Source organism: Microtus oregoni, unplaced genomic scaffold (assembly GCF_018167655.1).
Source record: "Microtus oregoni isolate MIOR12 unplaced genomic scaffold, Mior012 000018F_ref0000195, whole genome shotgun sequence".
Taxonomy (NCBI): Eukaryota; Metazoa; Chordata; class Mammalia; order Rodentia; family Cricetidae; genus Microtus; species Microtus oregoni.
In genome coordinates this window covers 16140793-16160102 of record NW_024543077.1, presented here as the reverse complement: position 1 = coordinate 16160102, position 19310 = coordinate 16140793, and the positions used below count along the sequence as shown (strand labels likewise).

At 40.4% G+C, this 19310-nt stretch overlaps 1 protein-coding gene across 4 annotated transcripts in view; it reads left to right on the top strand.

Annotated features, from left to right (window-relative positions):
* The window catches only part of LOC121459086 (cilia- and flagella-associated protein 69), an 87441-nt gene that overhangs the window by 55823 nt on the left and 12308 nt on the right, over positions 1 to 19310 (top strand). For all 4 annotated transcript variants that reach the window (XM_041668595.1, XM_041668594.1, XM_041668596.1 and 1 more), the window contains 7 exons: positions 258 to 422; positions 4349 to 4467; positions 7165 to 7283; positions 9075 to 9156; positions 16400 to 16592; positions 18545 to 18682; positions 19233 to 19309. In XM_041668595.1, the coding sequence (XP_041524529.1) occupies positions 258 to 422; positions 4349 to 4467; positions 7165 to 7283; positions 9075 to 9156; positions 16400 to 16592; positions 18545 to 18682; positions 19233 to 19309 (893 nt within the window). The remainder of the gene's footprint in view (positions 1 to 257; positions 423 to 4348; positions 4468 to 7164; positions 7284 to 9074; positions 9157 to 16399; positions 16593 to 18544; positions 18683 to 19232; position 19310) is intronic.

The window sequence follows — 19310 nt, the reverse complement described above, 5'->3', positions numbered from 1 at the left end:
TGCTATTAAAGACACAAACACTGATCCCTTTGGGTAAAATTTTAAAAGGCATATTTTCATTCTGAGATTAGAAAGAGCAAGGGAAGGGATAATATTTCTATAAGAAAAAAACAAGCAAACATTACTGAATTTTAACATCTGTTTAAATGTATAGATATTTAAAATATCTGATGTGTTATTTTGTTTTAAAACATTTACTTGAAACACTTTATGCTTTAAGTTTCTAGCTATAAATTCAATTATTAATTTCCCCACAGATTCCTTCTTCATTCACGGTAACAGTTTTCATGGGACAGGCGGCCGTGGAAACAAGTTTGCACAGATGCGGTACACCTTGCGGCTCCTCAGAGCCATGGTTTATCTTGAAGATGAGACTGTGAACACGGATCTCTGTGAAAGGGGGGTTATTCATCAACTGATAGGTAAAGTGTTACATGGCAGCTCACTGGTGCTAGTAGGTGTTTGTAATTCTACAAGTTTCAAAGGAAATATTCTCCTACAAATTGATTTTATGAGTGACCACATCCTGAAAGGTTTTCTGCTTTTTCTTCCATCTTGTTGAGGCCAACCAGTTTTCTTGTTACTGAAATATCAGCAACAGCAATCAATGCTTTAAGCTTTATTCCCACACTTTAGAGACTACTTCATCAACAATATCTTTTTAATTTAAAGGAACTATTGTAATGTTTCATATTTCTGGTGATGAGATGACCACTTCTGGCCAAGCACTGTGGAGCCATTTTCCAAAAAGATCTAAGTTACATTTTCCGGTCCATTTAGAACACTGGAGCGTTGGTGCACAGAGAGCAGTGTCCAGGAGTCTCTTTTGTGATGTAAATACTAGAGAATTCATGAATCTCAACTTCCAGTTCAAGCTGTCTTGCCCTTTATTATTTAAAAGTAGATAGTCAGTCCCTCAGCCCTCCCTCTTCCTGGTTTTGAAAGTGCTGTCTCTGGCATCACTTCATGTAAATGTCGTGGAGTTGTCCCTATGTGGCCCAGCTTTCTGAATCCACATACTCAACTAACCACAGGCCAAAATTGCGAAAGAGAAAGAAAAAGTGTGTTTGAAGGCAGAAAGACTTTTTCTCGTCATCACTCCCTAAGTAGCAGTTTATGACAAATGTTAGCCTTCCCACTGGATTAGGATTGGATGTGATTCAGAGGTGACTTCAGTGTCCACGGATGTAGAGTGTCACGTGCAGATACTACAGCAGTGTGTGTTAGTGAAGGCAGAGATATCGGGCTCAGAACTGAGAGATAGACATTTATTTAGGGGAAAACTTAGAAATCAGGATTCTCTGCTTAAACGATGCATGGAGATGAGATCCAAACAATCTGGACCAGCAAAATGGGAACCAGGAGGGGAGGAGAGAAAGGGCCGGACTTGCTTCAGCATCCAGATAAATAGTCTATGAGGCCACACCCCAGTAGGCGGATAAGCCTTCCTGCAGCATGTTAGGAGCCTAGGCTTCCCTGTGTTCTGCTCATGTGTCTGTCACAGTGACAGACGCCTGGGAGGAATCCTTTGATTCACAATTTCACAGGTCTCCATCCGTGGGAATTGGCTTCATGTTTTAGAACCTGTGGTAAATAAAGCATTCTCTTAGAGCTTAGCAGTGGAAGAGAAACCAGAAGGGACCAGGTTGCCATCATCCTCTCTTCCAGTAGACCCTACCACCTAAACCTTACACCACTTCCCAACACATGGACCTTTGAGGGACATTCAAGGTTTAAATTGAAGCCCTGCTAATTGCAATATGCTTTTAAAACAAAGAATCCTCTACTTACTAAAATATTTTTCATTCATCATTAGAAGAGGAATAGTGCCCTTGAATTACAACACTCACAAGAAAAATCAAACATTTCTCTATATCTATCTATCAATATGTATATCTATACATATCAATATATAGAGAGAAGGGAGGGGCCTCGCTGTGTAGACAAGCCTGACCTTATGTTTAATCCCTTACTGGACTTAAGCTATGCCCAATTTAAAAACCAATTAATTGAAAGCGGAGTTATGTGAAAACATTTGCCTTTATTCTAGATGAGCTTAAGGCGACTCAGCATGGAAGTGCATTTTAATCACAACTCCGTGCATTCCATTGCACAAAACTGAGTCCAAATGCCCCATTGTGGTTGGACATGCAGTCGTATGCCCAGAGAGAAACCATAATCCTGCCTGAATTGAGGAAATTGTTAGGTGGAAGCCTAGCAATCAGCACGAGTTCTCCCAGGACGGTTTCCTTCTATTCAAAGCTGCTCTTTGTTACAGAATTTCTAGATGCAGGGACCTTGTCCTTTTCAGCCTAGCAGGGCTTTATAGAAGTTCCATCCTCAAAAATGTAGAAAGTGCACTACAAATACAGTGTCTGTGTAGATACGCTTTTTCCTTAGAGAGAGTAAAAGTTGTATCCGTCAGAATGCTGGGAACCTTGCCCTGATGAGAACCAAAAAAAAAAAAAAGCCTGTCTTATCTCGCACCCTCGCCTGGGCACCTGTGAGTGGCAGAAACCGTAAAGCTAGAGAGTCTTAGTTATTTTCCAACTCGGTCAGTCTCGGTTGGAGCTCCAGTGGGTGTTCTCGAAAGCAAGGCAGTGAGGTGTCAGGAGCAGAGGTGCAGCATCAACATAAGCAGGATAATGTGCTGGAGAGGCGTGAATGGAGCCCGAGGGTTAGAAAGACGATGTGATGAGAGTTGATTGCCTAAGCAGCAAACAAGTTGGAAAAATCTTTGGTAAATAGCAGAGTTTGAATTCCATCCTTCATGGGGATAGAGTGTCTGTATGTGCAGTGCTGTGGGCTTTTTAATTTTAATATAAAATTTACATATATATATATGTATGCATGGTGTGTGTGTGTGTGTGTGTGTGTGTGTGTGTGTGCGTGCGCGCCACGATCCACATTTGGAGGTCAGAGGAAATCTTTGTGGAGTCACTTATCTCCTTTCACCACTGTGTAGGCTTCCTGGCTCAAACACAAGTTAGCAGGCTTGTACAATCACACGCTTAGAGAGCTCTCCCAGAGAAGACACAGAGCAGCAGGGAGACCACACGCTTAGAGAGCTCTCCAAAATCTGTTACCAGTTAACTACAGAGAAAGGGAGAGATAGGGCAACCTACAGTTAGCATTTTGTTTTTTGGGTTTTGTTTTGTTTTGTTTTGTTTTTTTCGAGATGAGGTTTCTCTGTGTAGGCCTGGTCATCTTGGAACTCATTCTGTAGACCAAGCTGACCTCGAAATCACAGAGATCTGTCTGCCTCTGCCTCCAGAGTACTGGGATTAAGGGTGTGCACTCCCACCGCCCAGCTATAGTTAGACATTTTGATAACAAATTTGCAGAAGTATATATCTTTACCTCATGAAATTACATGTTTTTATCCTTCTCTTTATTTATTCTTTGTGTCTTTCAAATATGCATCTCAAACCCATTCATTTCCCTGTCCCTTTGTATCCACCCTGTGCCCTTGCAACGCCCCCCCCCCCATATAATAAAATTTGAAAGAGAAAAGAAAAGAACAAAAAGGGAAAAATCTCATCATGGAGCTATAGTGTGACACAGCGAGTCACGCAGTGAACCCTGTTATCCATGTATCTGCACTTGCAAGTGTTCATTGCAAAGAGTCATTGGCCTGGTCTAGGCCTCTGGTTTCTGCCACACTATAGATGCTGAGCCCTCACTGGGTTTCCTCTTGGACATCCTGCTGTTGCCCTTTGTTTTAGGGTTCCTGCAGCTTTGAGTGTGTAGAACCAGCAGACCACAGATGGGATGGATGCTGGGGTAGGCCACCTAGCAGATCACAGATGGGATGGATGCTGGGGTGGGCCACTTCATAGCCCTGTAGCTAGAGTTCACTTGCAGGCCAGGGCTAGAAACCCCCATCTGCATTTGGTTGAGTCCTGCCTGCCCCAGCTGTATGGCATGTGGCAGGGGTGTTGCTTGAAACTACATGTTTTTAAACAAAACTTGTTAGTCAAAGTAAGAAGTTGCTAGGTCATCATTTAGTGACAGTCCATTAGACTGACATTTCTACATGTGTAACACTGATAATGCTACTGATACTGCCATAGATATTGAGATATTCTATATCCATGGGGCTATGTATGTATGTAATATGTATGTATGTATGTATGTAGAAATTCTTTGTGAGCCAGCTGACCTAAGTGCTTAAGAAATCCATTTAGCACCCTCTGTTCACAGCTTCTAGATTACTAAGCAATGAAAATAGCTCCCTCTGTAATAAAATACTTTCTCTAGCCGAAGATTCTTCTTAAAAGGGAGTTTCTTAACAGTAAATAGCAAAAATACATCTAATAATTAGACTTTTCAATTTTTCTCATGCCAGGAATCTTTAAAAATATGGCAAGCAAACATGATGAAAAGGAAGAGGCCATTGCTTTGGAGATCCAGTCTGACGCATTGCTCATCCTGTCGGGGCTCTGCGAGCATTACATTCAAAGGAAGGTGTGCGATCCCTGTGAGCCTGCACCTGATGGCTGTCATAAATGGTTTTCATTTTTCCTAATCTTTTAGAATATGGGCTGCTGGGATGGCTCAGCAGTTAAACACGCTGCTGCTAAGCCTGCAGCTAAACACACTGCTGCAGCTAAACACACTGCTGCAGCTAAACACACTGCTGCAGCTAAACACACTGCTGCAGCTAAACACATTGCTGCTAAGCCTGCAGTTAAACACGCTGCTTCTAAGCCTGCAGTTAAACACACTGCTACAGGTAAACACACTGCTGCAGCTAAACATATTGCTGCTAAGCCTGACAACTGAGTCTCGGTTCTGGAATCCACATGACAGAGGAGAGAATTGTCATGACACACGACTGCCCACATACATACATAATGAGTAAATAAATAAAATTTAAAAACCTAACTAAATTTTAATACTTGCTATAATTAAAGGATAATTGCATACAGTAAAATGCACAGAGCTTGAATATATATTTCAATAGGTTTGGTGAACGTATATAACATATTTACCAATACTCAGATTGGAACATGTAGTGTGCATCTCTCCATACAAACTCATCCAGGTCTCACATTCACTCATGTGCTTTGCAGCCACATGTCTACTTACCTGCAGATTAGTTTTGCCGATCCTTTATGTGAGTAAAGTCAGACAGTGTTTGCTCTTCTGGGTGTGTTTCAGTTATCCGGACAGAAATAGGTGTTTCTGAAATATATTCATATTGTTGCATGTAACACTCCTTTTTATCGCTCAGTAGTAGTCTATGAACTGTCAGCATCTGTACATTATTTACCGTATTCAAAGGCACTTAGACTGTTTCTGTTTGGATGGGTTAAAGCTAAAGCTTCACTGAACATTCTTGACCTAGTCTTTTGGGGGATGTAATGCTTCCATTTCTGCTGAGTAATAAAAACCTAGGAGTAGAATTACAAGACCTAAAGTAGCCAAATAGCTTTCCATCCTAGGCTGTAGTGTCAGAAATATCACTTGAAGTTTGAAATGTCTTTATAACTAAAACTAGAATTTCCAAACAAGAATTCAATTCCCTTTGATATTTATTAGCTCTGTAGAACTATTGAGTGTCATAAATTGATAATTTAGACAGGAGGAGATAGAATTGGAAAAACAAAAATTAGAAAAATTTGGATAGATTTTTAAATTTTTTATATTTATATACTTTATGTATATGAGTGTTTTGTTCACTGGTATACCTGTGCACCATATGCATGCCTGGTACTCAATGCCAGGAGAGGGCGCTGGATCCCCTGGAACTGGAGTTATGTGTAAATAGAAGTTTCTGTCCCACCAGGTCCCATACCTGTTTAGGCTATTAGCTCAGGCTTATTATTAGCTAACTCTTTTTTTTTTTTGAATTTTCGAGACAGGGTTTCTCTGTAGCTTTTGGTTCCTGTCCTGGAACTAGCTCTTGTAGACCAGGCTGGCCTCAAACTCACAGAGATCCGCCTGCCTCTGCCTCCCGAGTGCTGGGATTATATTAGCTAACTCTTAAACATAAATTAGTCTATAATTTTTATCTGTGCTTAGCCATGTGGCGTGGTACCTTTTCTCAGTGAGGCAATATCATCTTGCTTCCTCTGTATCTGGGTGTTGACTGCGTCTGCCTTTCCTCTTCCCAGAATTCTCTTAGTCTGGTTGCCCCACTATACTTCCTGCCTGGCTACTGGCCAGCACTTCATTAAAACAATACGAATGACAAATGTTTCCAGTGTACAAGAGCATTCTTCCACAACAGTTGTGGGTGTTGGTAAGCTGTCATGTAATCTGGGTCCTCTGAAAGAGAACTCGTGCTCCTAATTGTTGAGCTGTCTCTCCAGCACCCTGGATAGATGTTTAAGGAGAGGTAATAGGAAGAAAAGAAAGGGTTTAGTTCCAAGTCTTGACCTATAATGTACTGTTCTTTTCTGTCCCATGCCTGCTTGTCTAGAAATGTAATCTTGATCTAAATGGGAACTAGCAAGGACAGTGTGGCAGCGAGAGATAAACAGTAAGGTGATCTCATGTCAATCACTGACGGCTCCATGGCCGTTCATCCACTTATTCCTTTTCTGAGAACATTATAACACTTCATGATACACACTGATGGCTGCTGTTCATTTGGCATGACTCCAGATTGCATTCAGCCTAGTGTGGAGAAAGTCATAGGCAAGTTTTATATGATTTACATTATTCAGACAGAGAGAAAAAAGTTGTTAAGACATTAAGTTAGCACATTGTTTGATACCCTCATAAAGTGGTTGGCATTAATAATGAAGAACTAGGAACCTACTTTTTAGATTTGTTTGTTTATTTTATGTGTATGGCTGTTCTGCCTCCCTGTATGTGTTGGTACCCTCAGATGGCAGAGAAAAGCTTCCGATTCCCTGGAACTGGAGTTATGGATAATTGTCAGCTCCATGTTCTGGGACTCAAACCCATAGTGCTCTCAACTGCTGAGTCACCCCTCAAGCTCCAAATGAGTGCAGTGTTTAATTGTATTAAAATTCCTAGTTTAGAAACTAGTAAGCCTAGCTTGGAAAAAAACAATCCATCGCCCCATTGCTAGCATGATTTTTCTGGTAGGAAAAACAAAACAAACAAAACACTTAAGAGATAGGGTGAGGTAGAGAAAAGAACAATTATATATTTATTCTAAGAAATGATATAAACAACTCTCTTCAACAGGAAATGTTTGGAACTGAAGGAGTTGACATAATTCTTCATGTAATGAAAACAGACCCCAAGAAGTTACAGAATGGCTTAGGCTACAATGTCCTTCTCTTCAGTACTTTAGACAGCATTTGGTGAGTATGACTGTGACCAGCTGAAGACCTCACATACAAAAATTAAATTTACAGTTGTGAACTTTCTCCCCTCAGAATCACACTGGAGGGATGAGTTGGTGTCTTCTCTGTGCAGATGACCTAAACATGAGCTTGAGGAGTAACAAAGCCCCTTCACTCAAGCAGAAAAGCCACTTGTTTCTAAACTCAATAGCTTGTTGTGATTTAATCTCATTCCACTTTGGTGTGACCTAGGGAAGGATCTGCTTGCCGTATGCAGGTGCTACTTCTGCTTTGGCTCCTTTAGGCCCTCTGCTCTGTTCCACTGACATTCTTCTAACCGTTTTGTGAGTGTGTTGTTTTAATAATTACACCTTTCAAATATACCTGGACATTTGGTGCAACAATTGCTTTTCCTTGTTCTTTGTTCTTCTTAGCTTTTGTTGATAACTTAGATGCACTAATGTTGTCAGAGTTCTCCAGAGTAATAAAATGAATGTTACATAGAAAGTAATATTTATTATAGGAATTGTCTCAGTTATAAAGGTTGAAAAGTTGTAAGCTGAGAAAACATCTGACTTTGCTTCTTCTCTAAACGCTATGACAAAACACCCTGACCAGAAGCCAAGGGAGAAAGGGTGTGTTTGGTCCCTGATTCCAGGTCCCAGCCCATCACTGCAGGAGAGGTCAAGGTGTCAGGAACTTGGAACAGCCAATCTCTTTCCATCCACAGTTAAGAGCAGAGAGAGAAGACATGCGTGCATGCTTGTGCTCAGCCTGTTTCTTCCACTCTTAAATTACCCAGAATGGTGCCCCACACAGAGGATGGTCTTCTCACCTCAGATAATGTAATCAGTATAATCTCCACATACTTGCCCAAGCCAGTTTGGGCTCTTGTTTTCAGAAGGAAGCCGTATTTAACCAAGCCGTATTTAACCAAGCTGTCTTTAGTGCTTGGAAGAAACAGATAAAAGTCTGTTACTAATGACGACCCTCATCCCTATTATTAGTGATAGCTCAGATCTCCTGAGGAGAAGAGTAAAAGCAGCCATGACGTCTACACGGACTTGAATAGTAGACACTTTAGCAAAGGTCACCTGCAAGGCGAATGTGATCAAGAATGGTCAGGCATTTTAGCTGCACTAGACCATGAAAGAGCTGATAGACAGGTGAACCTGAAAAATCATCATTCTCGCAACTAGTGGTCTTTAAGAATCATCAGTGTCATGAAAGGAAAGGCAACTCGCCCATGAAACAAAGAAATTGTAGGGAATTCATTGGTATCAGTTTATCTTGGCGGGGGTAGGAGAGGTGTTGAGACAGGGTTTCTCTGTGTAACAGCCCCAGCTCTCCTGGAAATAGCTCCTCCAGACCAGACTGACCTAGAACTCGCAGAGATCCGCCTGTCTCTGATTCCCAAGTGCTGGGATTAAAGGTGTGCACCACCACTGCCCGGCTGGTATTAGTTTTTTAAAGTAGTTGAACTTAGGGCTGGAGAGACAGTCGGCAGTTAAAAGTGCGTGTTCTCTTCCAGAGGACCCGAGTTGTTTCCCAGCTTCTAGATCAGGTGGCTCCTAACTGCCTGTAACTGCACCCGACACCAACGTCCAGCCTCCATGCACACATGCACACAAAAAGTTCATGGAAAAAAATGCCACAATTAAACTACACTTCTAAATAAAGTAAAAGCAAACTGGCTACTTGATTTAAAGGAGTAAAGTAAAGCCTTGCCTAGCGGTGCTGTGACAGAAGACGGGTCTACAGGTTAACTCCAGTGACGTTTGTGGAATGACTGGCTTCTTTTCATTGAAGGTGCTGCATTTTGGGATGCTATACTTCTGAAGATTATTTTCTTGAAAAGGAAGGAATTTTTCTCCTTTTGGATATATTGGCAGTAAGTAGTTTCCACAGAACTTTAACACAAAAGATAAATATGTCCGTGCTAACTTTTTGCAGACGAAGTCCCAGAGAACAGAGTTTTGTGAATAAATGTCCCCCAAGTCATATGCAGCAATTGAAGGTTTCTATTTGTTTGGGCTTTTTTCTTTTGATATAGGGTCTCTTTATGTAGTCCAAGCTGTCTAGGAACTCACTCTGTAAATCAGGCTGGCCTTGAACTCACAGAGATCCTCCTGTCTACACATCCTGAGTGCTGGGATTAAAGGCATGTGCCAACATGCCCAGCCAGATACATTCTTTTAAATAAAATTTTCCTGGAGATTATGCTAGAAACACTACATAGTGAGGATCTGAACTTTCCTCCAGTTTGTGGAGGTCAGTGTTTGCAAAGTTTTTCCTACTACTCTATTAACCTGCCGAGAACAGTTTATGACAAGCTTCCCTGTGTCCTGTATCAAACTTCCATCAACCAATCAAAAACTCCTAGCTTTCCCCCAGTATTAAAGTTATGGTAGCACTGGAAAAAGATGACCCTTTTATGGAACTGTCTGCAGCTCAGAGGTAATATGAGGGCCTATGGTGTGAACGGAATGAGCTAGGAGTCACCAGCTGGCAGCTGTGGAGAACACAGCCCTCAGTTCCGGTTATTTAAACTAGGTGAGTAGTCAGTTTTATAGGGAAGAAAGTCATGACTTAGTTTCAGTGCAAGTCTCAAAGCCTCATGGAGAGTCACAGACGAGTCAGTAAAGAACCATACTTCTTATTAACAGAATAATAAACCTACTTTGATCTGACAAGCATACCAAAAATTGTCTGTGTCCCATCATGTCCTTGAAAGAGAATTTGTAAATTACTCCGTTCATAATGTCTTCATCTATAAAAGCAGAGTAACAGTAGCTGTCTCATCCTGGTATAAGAGAGCTGAATGAGTGTCATAGTGTGGGTGTGTAAAAGCGCTCAGTGCGTGCGCACAGGAATATGCTACGCTTATGTGAATATAAACACACTGACCTAGATTGTGCCTGCATACATGATTGCAATGATCGTGTTACTAAATTGTGCTTAGTGTGGATTTAGTCCGTAACTGTTCAAATGCTGTGACCAACTTCAATCACTGACATTTGTGTCTTTCTCCTGAAAGTGAAGTACAGGAATCAAAATCAAAAAAGCAAAAAACCCCACAAAATTTTCATTTCATTTAAGGTTCTGTTTTAATACAATTCTGCTAAAATATTTATTCAATGTGCAATAATACTGCTGAGAAGGGTTAGATAGTATGGAACACTTACTGTGTATCACAGTTTCTTAAAACCCATTGCAGGTGATACTATCATAAAGAAAATCTGTGTTAGTCAGGCTTCTTTAGAGGAAGAGAACTTATAGTCTGCATCTTCTACATAGAAAGATTTAGCAGACTGAATTACAGGCTGTGGTCCAACTAATCCAACAATGGCTGCCAGTTTACTGATGGAAAGTCCAAGAGTCAGTAGTTGTTCAGGTCCCAAGGCCGGATGTCTCGGCTGGTCTTCAGTGCACACCAGAATCCCGAGGAAGGAGCCTGTGAAGGAATGAACTTTCTAGCAAGAGTAAGCAGGCGAGTGAACAAGCTTCCTTCTTCCGTGTCCTTAGATGGGCCCCCAGCAGAAGAAGTGGCTCAGATTGAAGAGGCGTCTTACCACTTCAGAAGATCTGGATTAAAAAGTTTGTTTTCCCACCTCAAAGAACCAGACTAGACTTGGATCTTCCCACCTCAAATATTTAATTCCAAAAGAATTCCTCCTGGGTGTGTCCAGTCATTTGGTTTTAGTTAATTCCAGATGTAGTCAGGTTGACAAGAATAGCCATTACAGAAGCTGACCGCATTTACAATTCAGGCAAAAGAAACGTTTTCTATGGCAGAGGAGTCGTCAACAAAGAATATTTCACATAGAAAATTTACTGTGTGGAACCTGTTGTAGATGGGATTTTTTTATTAGGTTTGTCCTTTGACAATTCCTTGCATGTATTTTCTCTCATCCCTCACCCTCTCTTGCCTCCTTTCTGTCCTGTCGTCCTTCCCTCCTCCTTACAAATCTCTTTCCCATATTTGTGTCTTACTTGGTTTTGTGACCCCTTGGTTTTAATCAGGACTATCTATATGGCCACAGGTTTGGAACTGAATTCATTGAAGTGTGGTAGAATCAAGATTGGGTGCACAACTGAAGACAATGGCTGTCCTTCCCAGAATCCATCAGTAATCAGTAGTTCAGCAGTTAAGGATAGGGTCCCGTGTGTTGTAGTAAGAGTGGCGGGGCTGCATCCCCAGCACCTGGGCTCCCACATGGCTAGCTCTAGCTTATGCCCCAAGATAATTACACGGAAACTGTATTCTTTTAAACACCGCTTGGCCCATTATATCTAGCCTTTTCTCTGCTAACACTCGCACCTGGACTAGCCCATTTCTAATAATCTGTTTAGCCCACGAGCTGGCTTACCAGGAATGATCTTAACCTGCGTCTGCCTGGAGTGGGAGAATCATGGCGACTCCTGATTCAGCTTCTTTCTCCCAGCATTCTGGTCTGTTTACTCCTCCCACCTATGTTTTAACCTATGAGGGCCAAGCAGTTTCTTTATTGCTTAACCAATGAAATCAACAGATTGATATATGACACTCCCACATCACCTGTGGGTACATCTCTGATCTCTGACCGGTTGTTGACAGGCTTTTTGGTGCAGGTCCAGTGCAGGCAAACATAGCTACTCTAAGGTCATGTTTGCAATGCCTGTCATGTTCTGAAGATAGTATTTTGCAGCTCTTCTTCCTGTGTCCCACTTCCTCTAATGTCTCTTTCCTTTTCCTTGATGTTCCCTATGCCTTAGAGGAAATGATATAAATATCCAGTTTAAAGATGAGCATACAACTATCACTTGTTCTTAGCACTTTGAACAGCTACGAATACCTGTATTCACCACTGCTGACTACAAAGAAAAGATTCTTGATTTAAGAATGAAAGGGTTTGCCTATGAATGTAAACATCAATGCTTAGGATATATATTAGCTATATACATGTATATACACATATACATATATACACATATATAAACTACAGTGATAAGTTACCCCTCGGGCATATGATCTTTTTAGCCATGATTGCTATCCAGTTTTATTGTACCATACATATTGTACCTTTTGTGGAGAATGCCTCAAATTCAGTTTGAGCATTGTTGGTTACTCCATAAAAATGATCCCAGTTTTGCACTGGCAGACACATCTTGCCTGGAAGGTTAGCACTGTAGTTTATAGGGTTCATAACTGGGTTAGACCACTGATGCCTTGTCTCCCCAGGAGCCTGCATGGTGGCTTCTGGAACTATAAAAGCTACCCAGCAGGACAGAGACTTCCAGCTCAGTTCTAGCTTGGTCTCTGCAGATCTTGCAACCAAAACTGTATAGGATCTTAAGCAATAGGATCTTATCATCTGGTGCTGGAGAGCAACCAGAAAGACTTTCAGGAATATGTATTGTTTTGAGGACCTCTGGGGCCTTACTGGCCAATGACTCATTAAGTACTTCACCTGGCACTGGGTCCTCTGTTTAGTAAACAGAAGTTTCTAGGAGAAGCATCATCCAGCCATTCAGATATCTCCATCCTTGGCTTTAAAAACGTGGCTTTAAGGTTTTTTTTTTTTGTAGATTTATCTTATTTATCTTATGTATATGAGTGTTTTGCCTGCGTGTATGTATGAGCACCATGTGTATGCCTATTGCCTACAGAGCTCTGAAGAGGGCACTAGATCCCTGAAGCTGGAGCTGTGGATGTCTGTGAGTTACCATGTAGACGATGGTAATCAAATCTGGGCCATCTGCAAGAACAATTGTTCTTAACCACTGAGTGTAGATGGAAGTTTCTTTCCTGCCCAATCCTGCAGTCATTCAGTCCATATAAACACACAGAGGCTTATAGTAATTAAAAACTGTTTGACCTATTGCTCAGGCTTATTATTAACTATCTCTTACAACTTAAATTAACCCATAATTCTTATCTTTGTTTAGCAATGTGGCTTGGTACCTTTTCTCAGTAATGCATTCTCATCTTTCTTCCTCTGCATCTGGCTAATGTATGCATCTCTAGCTTTCCTCTTCCCAGAATTCTCCTAGTCTGGTTGCCCCACCTATACTTCCTGCCTGGCTACTGGTCAATCGGCAGTCTTTATTGTGTATAAGAGCATTATCCCGTATCATTTTCTATTTTCTTTTCAAAACAAGAACCTTGAATCTAATCACCTTTGTTTACCTTTTTTCCTTACCATTATCCATTAACAATTTGTAACCAACACTCTAAACAAAGACAATCATCCATAATCCATTTTTTTGGGGAATTTGGGCGTAGTTTTCCTGCTGATTGGGAACACTGATAATCTTATGGGGACCGAGAGAAAATTTAGAACTATGGTCAAGTCCTGACTGGAGTTTTCTTTGAGACTGGATTATCTCATCCAGCAGTCTTGAAGCTGTTCTGGGTGTCGAACTCAGAGGAAACTCTAATACAGATGCTAGATCATCTGGGCCATCTGCTCCTATTGGGGATTTCTCAGGGGGTTTTCCTTGATCAAACCTTATTTTTCTTGACCCAGAATGAATCCATGGCCTCTCGTTTCCTGTGGAAACAAAAACAAAACCTCTTCTCCAAAGTATCCTAACTTTTTTTTTAATATTTATTTATTATGTATACAATATTCTGTCTGTGTGTGTGCCTGCAGGCCAGAAGAGGGCACCAGACCCCATTACAGATGGTTGTGAGCCTCCATGTGGTTGCTGGGACTTGAACTCAGGACCTTTGGAAGAGCAGGCAGCGCTCTTAACCACTGAGCCAACTCTCCAGCCCAGTATCCTAACTTTTAACTTAAATTTTTGAAGTCAAGACATTTTCAAAATATATAGGTTGGATTAATCCAGCAGCATTTGTAATCAAATGTCTTTTAGCAGCTATTACCTCTTCCTCAGCCGTCAAACAATTCAAAGACAAGCAATAACATATAGTATCCAGATTCTCTGTGTTTTTTCCATCTTTATGTGACTTTTTTTACTCTATTTTATAATTTTTAATTTTTAGATTTTTGAGACAGGGTTTCTTTGTATATCTTTGCCTGTCCTGGAACTAAACTCTGTAGATTAGGCTAGTCTCATCCTCACAGAGATCTGCCTGCCTCTGCCTCCCAAGTGCTGGGATTAAAGGCATTTGCTACCACACCCAACTACTATTTTTTTCTTATTTTCTTATTTTTTTCTCTATTCTTTTTCTTTTCTCTCCCAGGCCTACATATATATTTAAATACCCTGTAACCATTTAAAGGTTTATCTCATCTGAATTTTTATTTACTGTATATCTCTTTTTCTGACCACATGAGTCTTTAATATGCTAAGCAATATGGCTAGGATTAAAGCTGCAGCTTTAGCAGCTGACTGCACCCTATTCCTTAGCTTTTTGTAAGTGTAGCTTCATGATGGAGGTACTGGCAGGAGCCACATTCATTGCCACAACTCTGTGGAGTTTCTAGGTCCATGCCACCACCAAGAAGCCTGATGCCAGCTGCTCATAAACACCATTTAAGTGTTCGGTGGCAGGGCCTCTTAAAAGAACTGCCATGTGGTTTTTGCTGCTAATACTGTCAGGAAGCCTTTCTTAAAGGATCGGGCCTCCACTTGCTGCCAAGAAACAGGGCCTATTAAAGATGGTTAGCTATAAGCTGTGCTTGACTCTGTTCTTGTCTGTCTACACTCCCCCTTTTTTTAAGATTTATTTATTAAGTATACATCATTCTGCCTCCATGTATGCCCACACATCAGAAGAGGGTGCCAGATCTCATTACAGATGGTTGTGAGCCACCATGTGGTTGCTGGGAATTGAACTCAGGACCTCTGGAAGAGCAGTCAGTTCTCTTAACCACTAAGTCATCTCTCCAGCCCCCACTCCTCTTTTTTTTAAGCTTTCCCAGACTTTATATGAAAATTTTTGCTAAACATTTGGGTACCATTTGTATACAGAAGTTTCTGTCCCTTCTGGTCCCTCAGTCGTTCAGTCCCAAAGAAACACACAGAGGCTTATATTCATTATAAACTGTGGCTTACTACTCAGACTTATTACTAGCTACCTCTTACAACTTAACCCATAATTCTTATCTATGTTTAACCATGTGGCTTGGTACCTTTTCTCAGTGAGGCATTCTTAACTTATGTCCTCTGTGTCTGGCTGATGACTGTGTCTCTGCCTTTCCTGTTTCCAGAAATCTTAGTCTGGTTGCCCCACCTATACTTACTGCCTGGCTACTGGCCAATCAGTGTTTTATTAAAGAAATACAAGTGACAAATCTTTACAGTGTACATGAGCATTATTCCACAGTAAGTGAGCCATCTAGCCAGCCTCTTAACATGTTTTATTGGCTTACAAAGTAGTAGGGTTCCCTATAGCTTTTTTATAGACCTTCCCTCTCTACTCTTCATCACTTCTTTCTCTTCCCCATCTTTTCTGTCTCTTTCCTATTTCCATTATGCCCTGTCCCTTTCATCTCACTTGTGATCTATAAGCCTCCCTCCTTTAAGACGTCTTAGTCCCAGCTGGCACTTTTCTGGTTTACTAGCTACAGGTCCAAGTTAAATGTACAAATCTGAACCTTCAAAGTTAGGGTTAGATGGGATTTTCTACATAAAATATGTGTGCTTGATCGTAGGAGAAATTTTCTTGAATTCTTAAAAACTCTTATATAGTTACTGATAGAACACAAATTTACACATCAATTTAAGGTTTTTCATATTTGACTGTCACAGTTATATCAGTTAATCTCTTGATAACAAAGTGTATATTAATCTTTTCAACCCTCAGTAAAGCAATGTAAATGGGAATGATCCTATACTCACAAGTGATCTGTTACTGATGATCATGTATGTATATATATGTATATACATTTATATGTGTGTATATATATGTATATACATACACATATGTATATATATTAGCCTTTCATTTTTGAAAACTCCATTTCCACCAAATTTTTACTATAAAGTGTGTTTATGACTACTTAAGAATTATTTAAATCTGTTTATTATTTTAAATTTAATATTTGAGAATGGTCATGAATGACACTGTCACCGCCCAACAGCTCAGAAGGAACTGGCTGATAATCCAAGTATCCCTTTCAGTAAGACAGTCATTCTTAGTATTTATTGGCTTTTTTTTTGTCATTTTCTATTTCCTTGCAAAGTTGAACCAAAAAAAATTCTGTAATCTGATCCTTGGAATAATGGTTGAGTTTTGTGACAATCCCAAAACGTCTGCTCACGTCAATGCTTGGCGAGGGAAGAAAGACCTCACTGCTGCTAGTCTCCTAATTAAACTGTGGAGGAAGGAGGAAAAGGAACTGGGAGTCAAACGGGATAAAAATGGCAAGATTGTTGGTAAGTGTGTTCATAATTTTTGGTAGAAACATTTAGAGGTGTATCCCTAGAGTTTTAAAGAATATAGGAGTATGAGGATACTTACACCATTTTACAGGGTTCTTCCAGCAAGATACTGAAGACTTTCTCTCATAAATTGTAAGTAATTGGGATCTGAGGGGTTAGTTCTGTCAGTGAAGGGCTTGAAGGACCCAAGTTCTACCTCAGAACCACAAAACAACCCAGGCCTGATCTTGGCACTGTCAGATCCACAGAAACTCATATCCTAGGCCAAACAGACCCTGTCTCAGAGACAGACAAACAAACAGCAAAGAGGATAGTGCCTGAAGAGCAGCAATATAGGTTGTCTCTAACTTACTCTCTCATTAAGAAAATGACAAATTGTGAATAATTAGAAGAAAATTAAGTAAGCTAGTAGTTGGTTCGTTTTTATAGAATATTTTAAAACATGATATTTGACTATTCTTTGAATACGTATTTAAATACGTATTCAAATAATAGTAACGTGTGTGTGTGTGTGTGTGTGTGTGTGTGTGTGTGTGTGTTTTGAGGCAGGGTTTCTCTGTAGCTTTGAAGCCTATCCTGAAACTAGCTCTTGTAGGCCAGGCTGGCCTCGAACTGACAAAGATCTGCCTGCCTCTGCCTCAGAGGGCTGGGATTAAAGGTGTGCACCACTAGCACCCAGCTTGACTATATTCTTTAACTCAGAAATTAATGATGCTCCCTAAATAAGTATTTGGATTTCTTGTTTTTATAAGACTTGGTTTAATGATATTACATTTACCAATAAAATTTGATGTATAAATAGTTTGACAACAGTATTTACAGTCTTTTGTATACTGATATTTCTATATTTTTTCTTACACAAAAGAAATTGATATGTAGTAAAAATATGTCAAATATTCATCAGTTTTTACTGCTGTATTCTATTGAGGTTGATGGAATCAGAGTAAAATCTACTTGTAGAGTCTGTAATACCATGCTATGTCTTCTGAGCCTTTCACACTCAAATTGTCTTTTTAGCTAAACTCTTATTAACATCTGTTATTAAAAATGCAGCTACTTCAGATGATCTCTGTCTCCCTTTTGCTATCTATGTTTTGAAGTAAAACACCATCAGTCAGCTTTTCTTTTTATGGCATAATTTATAGACACCAATCAAAATTATTGTACCACTATTGATGACATCATCTCATCTATAATTTTAAATTGACAAGTTTTTTTACATTAAAATTTTATCTTTAGAGAAGATATGGCTATAGGCTGGAGAGAGGGCTCAGCAGTTAAGAGCACTTGCTCTCATCCAGAGGACCTGAGTTTGAATCCCAGCAGCCAGGTCACACGACTCACGACTGCCTGTACCTCCAGTTTCTGAAAGTCAGCTCCCTCTTCTGGCCTCTGTTGGCACTCCCATACATGAGACATTCACACCCAGGCCCACACACATAAATAAATCTTTTTAAAAATTAAAACTATAGCTGTGGAGTTTTTTTCCCTTTTGAGACAGGATCACCTTATGTAGCCCCTGTTGTCCTGAGACTATGTAGACCAGGCTGGCCTCAAACTCACAGAGATTCACCTGCTTCTGCCTCCCTGCTTCTGGGATTAAAAGCATATGCCATTATGCCCAGAGTAGGTGTAATTTTTTTATATTACATAAATAAGAAAAGTGAAAGCCATAAGTTTTGTGGCAGAATGGAAAATACTCTGATTATGCTTTCATGGTATCCGTGGTATGGCGGCGTAGCAGGGAGCTCGGCTATAGAGTGCTTGCTTGCCAGACCTGGGGTGGATTCCTAGAACTTGGAAAAAAGAAAGACCAAAGCACTATATTTTTGTTTTAAATTTTAAATATATATTTATATTTTGATCTCTTATATAGAGAGAAAATATCAAATAGTCACTATCGTTTTTATCTCTTCTCTCCGTGTTTCATGGCGCCCAATGGTTAGATACAAAGAAGCCGCTATTTACTAGTTTTCAAGAAGAGCAGAAGATCATGCCCCTCCCCGCCAACTGCCCATCCATTGCAGTTATGGATGTCGCTGAGAACATCAGAGCAAAAATCTATGCTGTGTTGGGAAAACTGGGTAAGCAACCCCTGTGACCCCCAAGAGTTTCTGTGTGAAGAGCGTGGCCGCGCTTGCTTTTGCTGCAGAGTCCACTGACATACATGAGACCCACAACTTCCTCTGTGCAGTAACTGCATGCTGCCTCGTGACCTCAGGGTCCTGGTCATCTGTGCCTAGGAGGAATATATGGGAGAATAATGTTTTCTAAAGTTAGAATTTTGGAATGTGTCAAAGAGCAGTTCTTTTTTGCCTTCCAGCAATTCCAGTGTGTAGCGGGACCATGAGCAGTTAATTCAGATGTTGAGGCTTGAACATTAGCATTCTGAATCATCTCAGTTTTTACAGTGTTTCTAGTAAGGGAAAAGTTCTCATTTGCTCCTTAGCTTCTAATAGTAAATGCTCTCTGACCGTCTAGAAAGAATGAGTTCTTGCTAATGACCGTGTAAGGATAACCTGCCAAAGCATTGGTTGTGGGAATATCTGTTTGCATTTGTTTTTATAGTAGAAATATGAATCTCGAAATCATTTGCTCCTATTAAAATAATTCTCTCTGAACAAACTTTGATAGATTTTGAAAACTTACCTGGCCTATCTGCTGAAGATTTTGTCACCCTCTGTATAATACATAGATACCTTGATTTTAAAG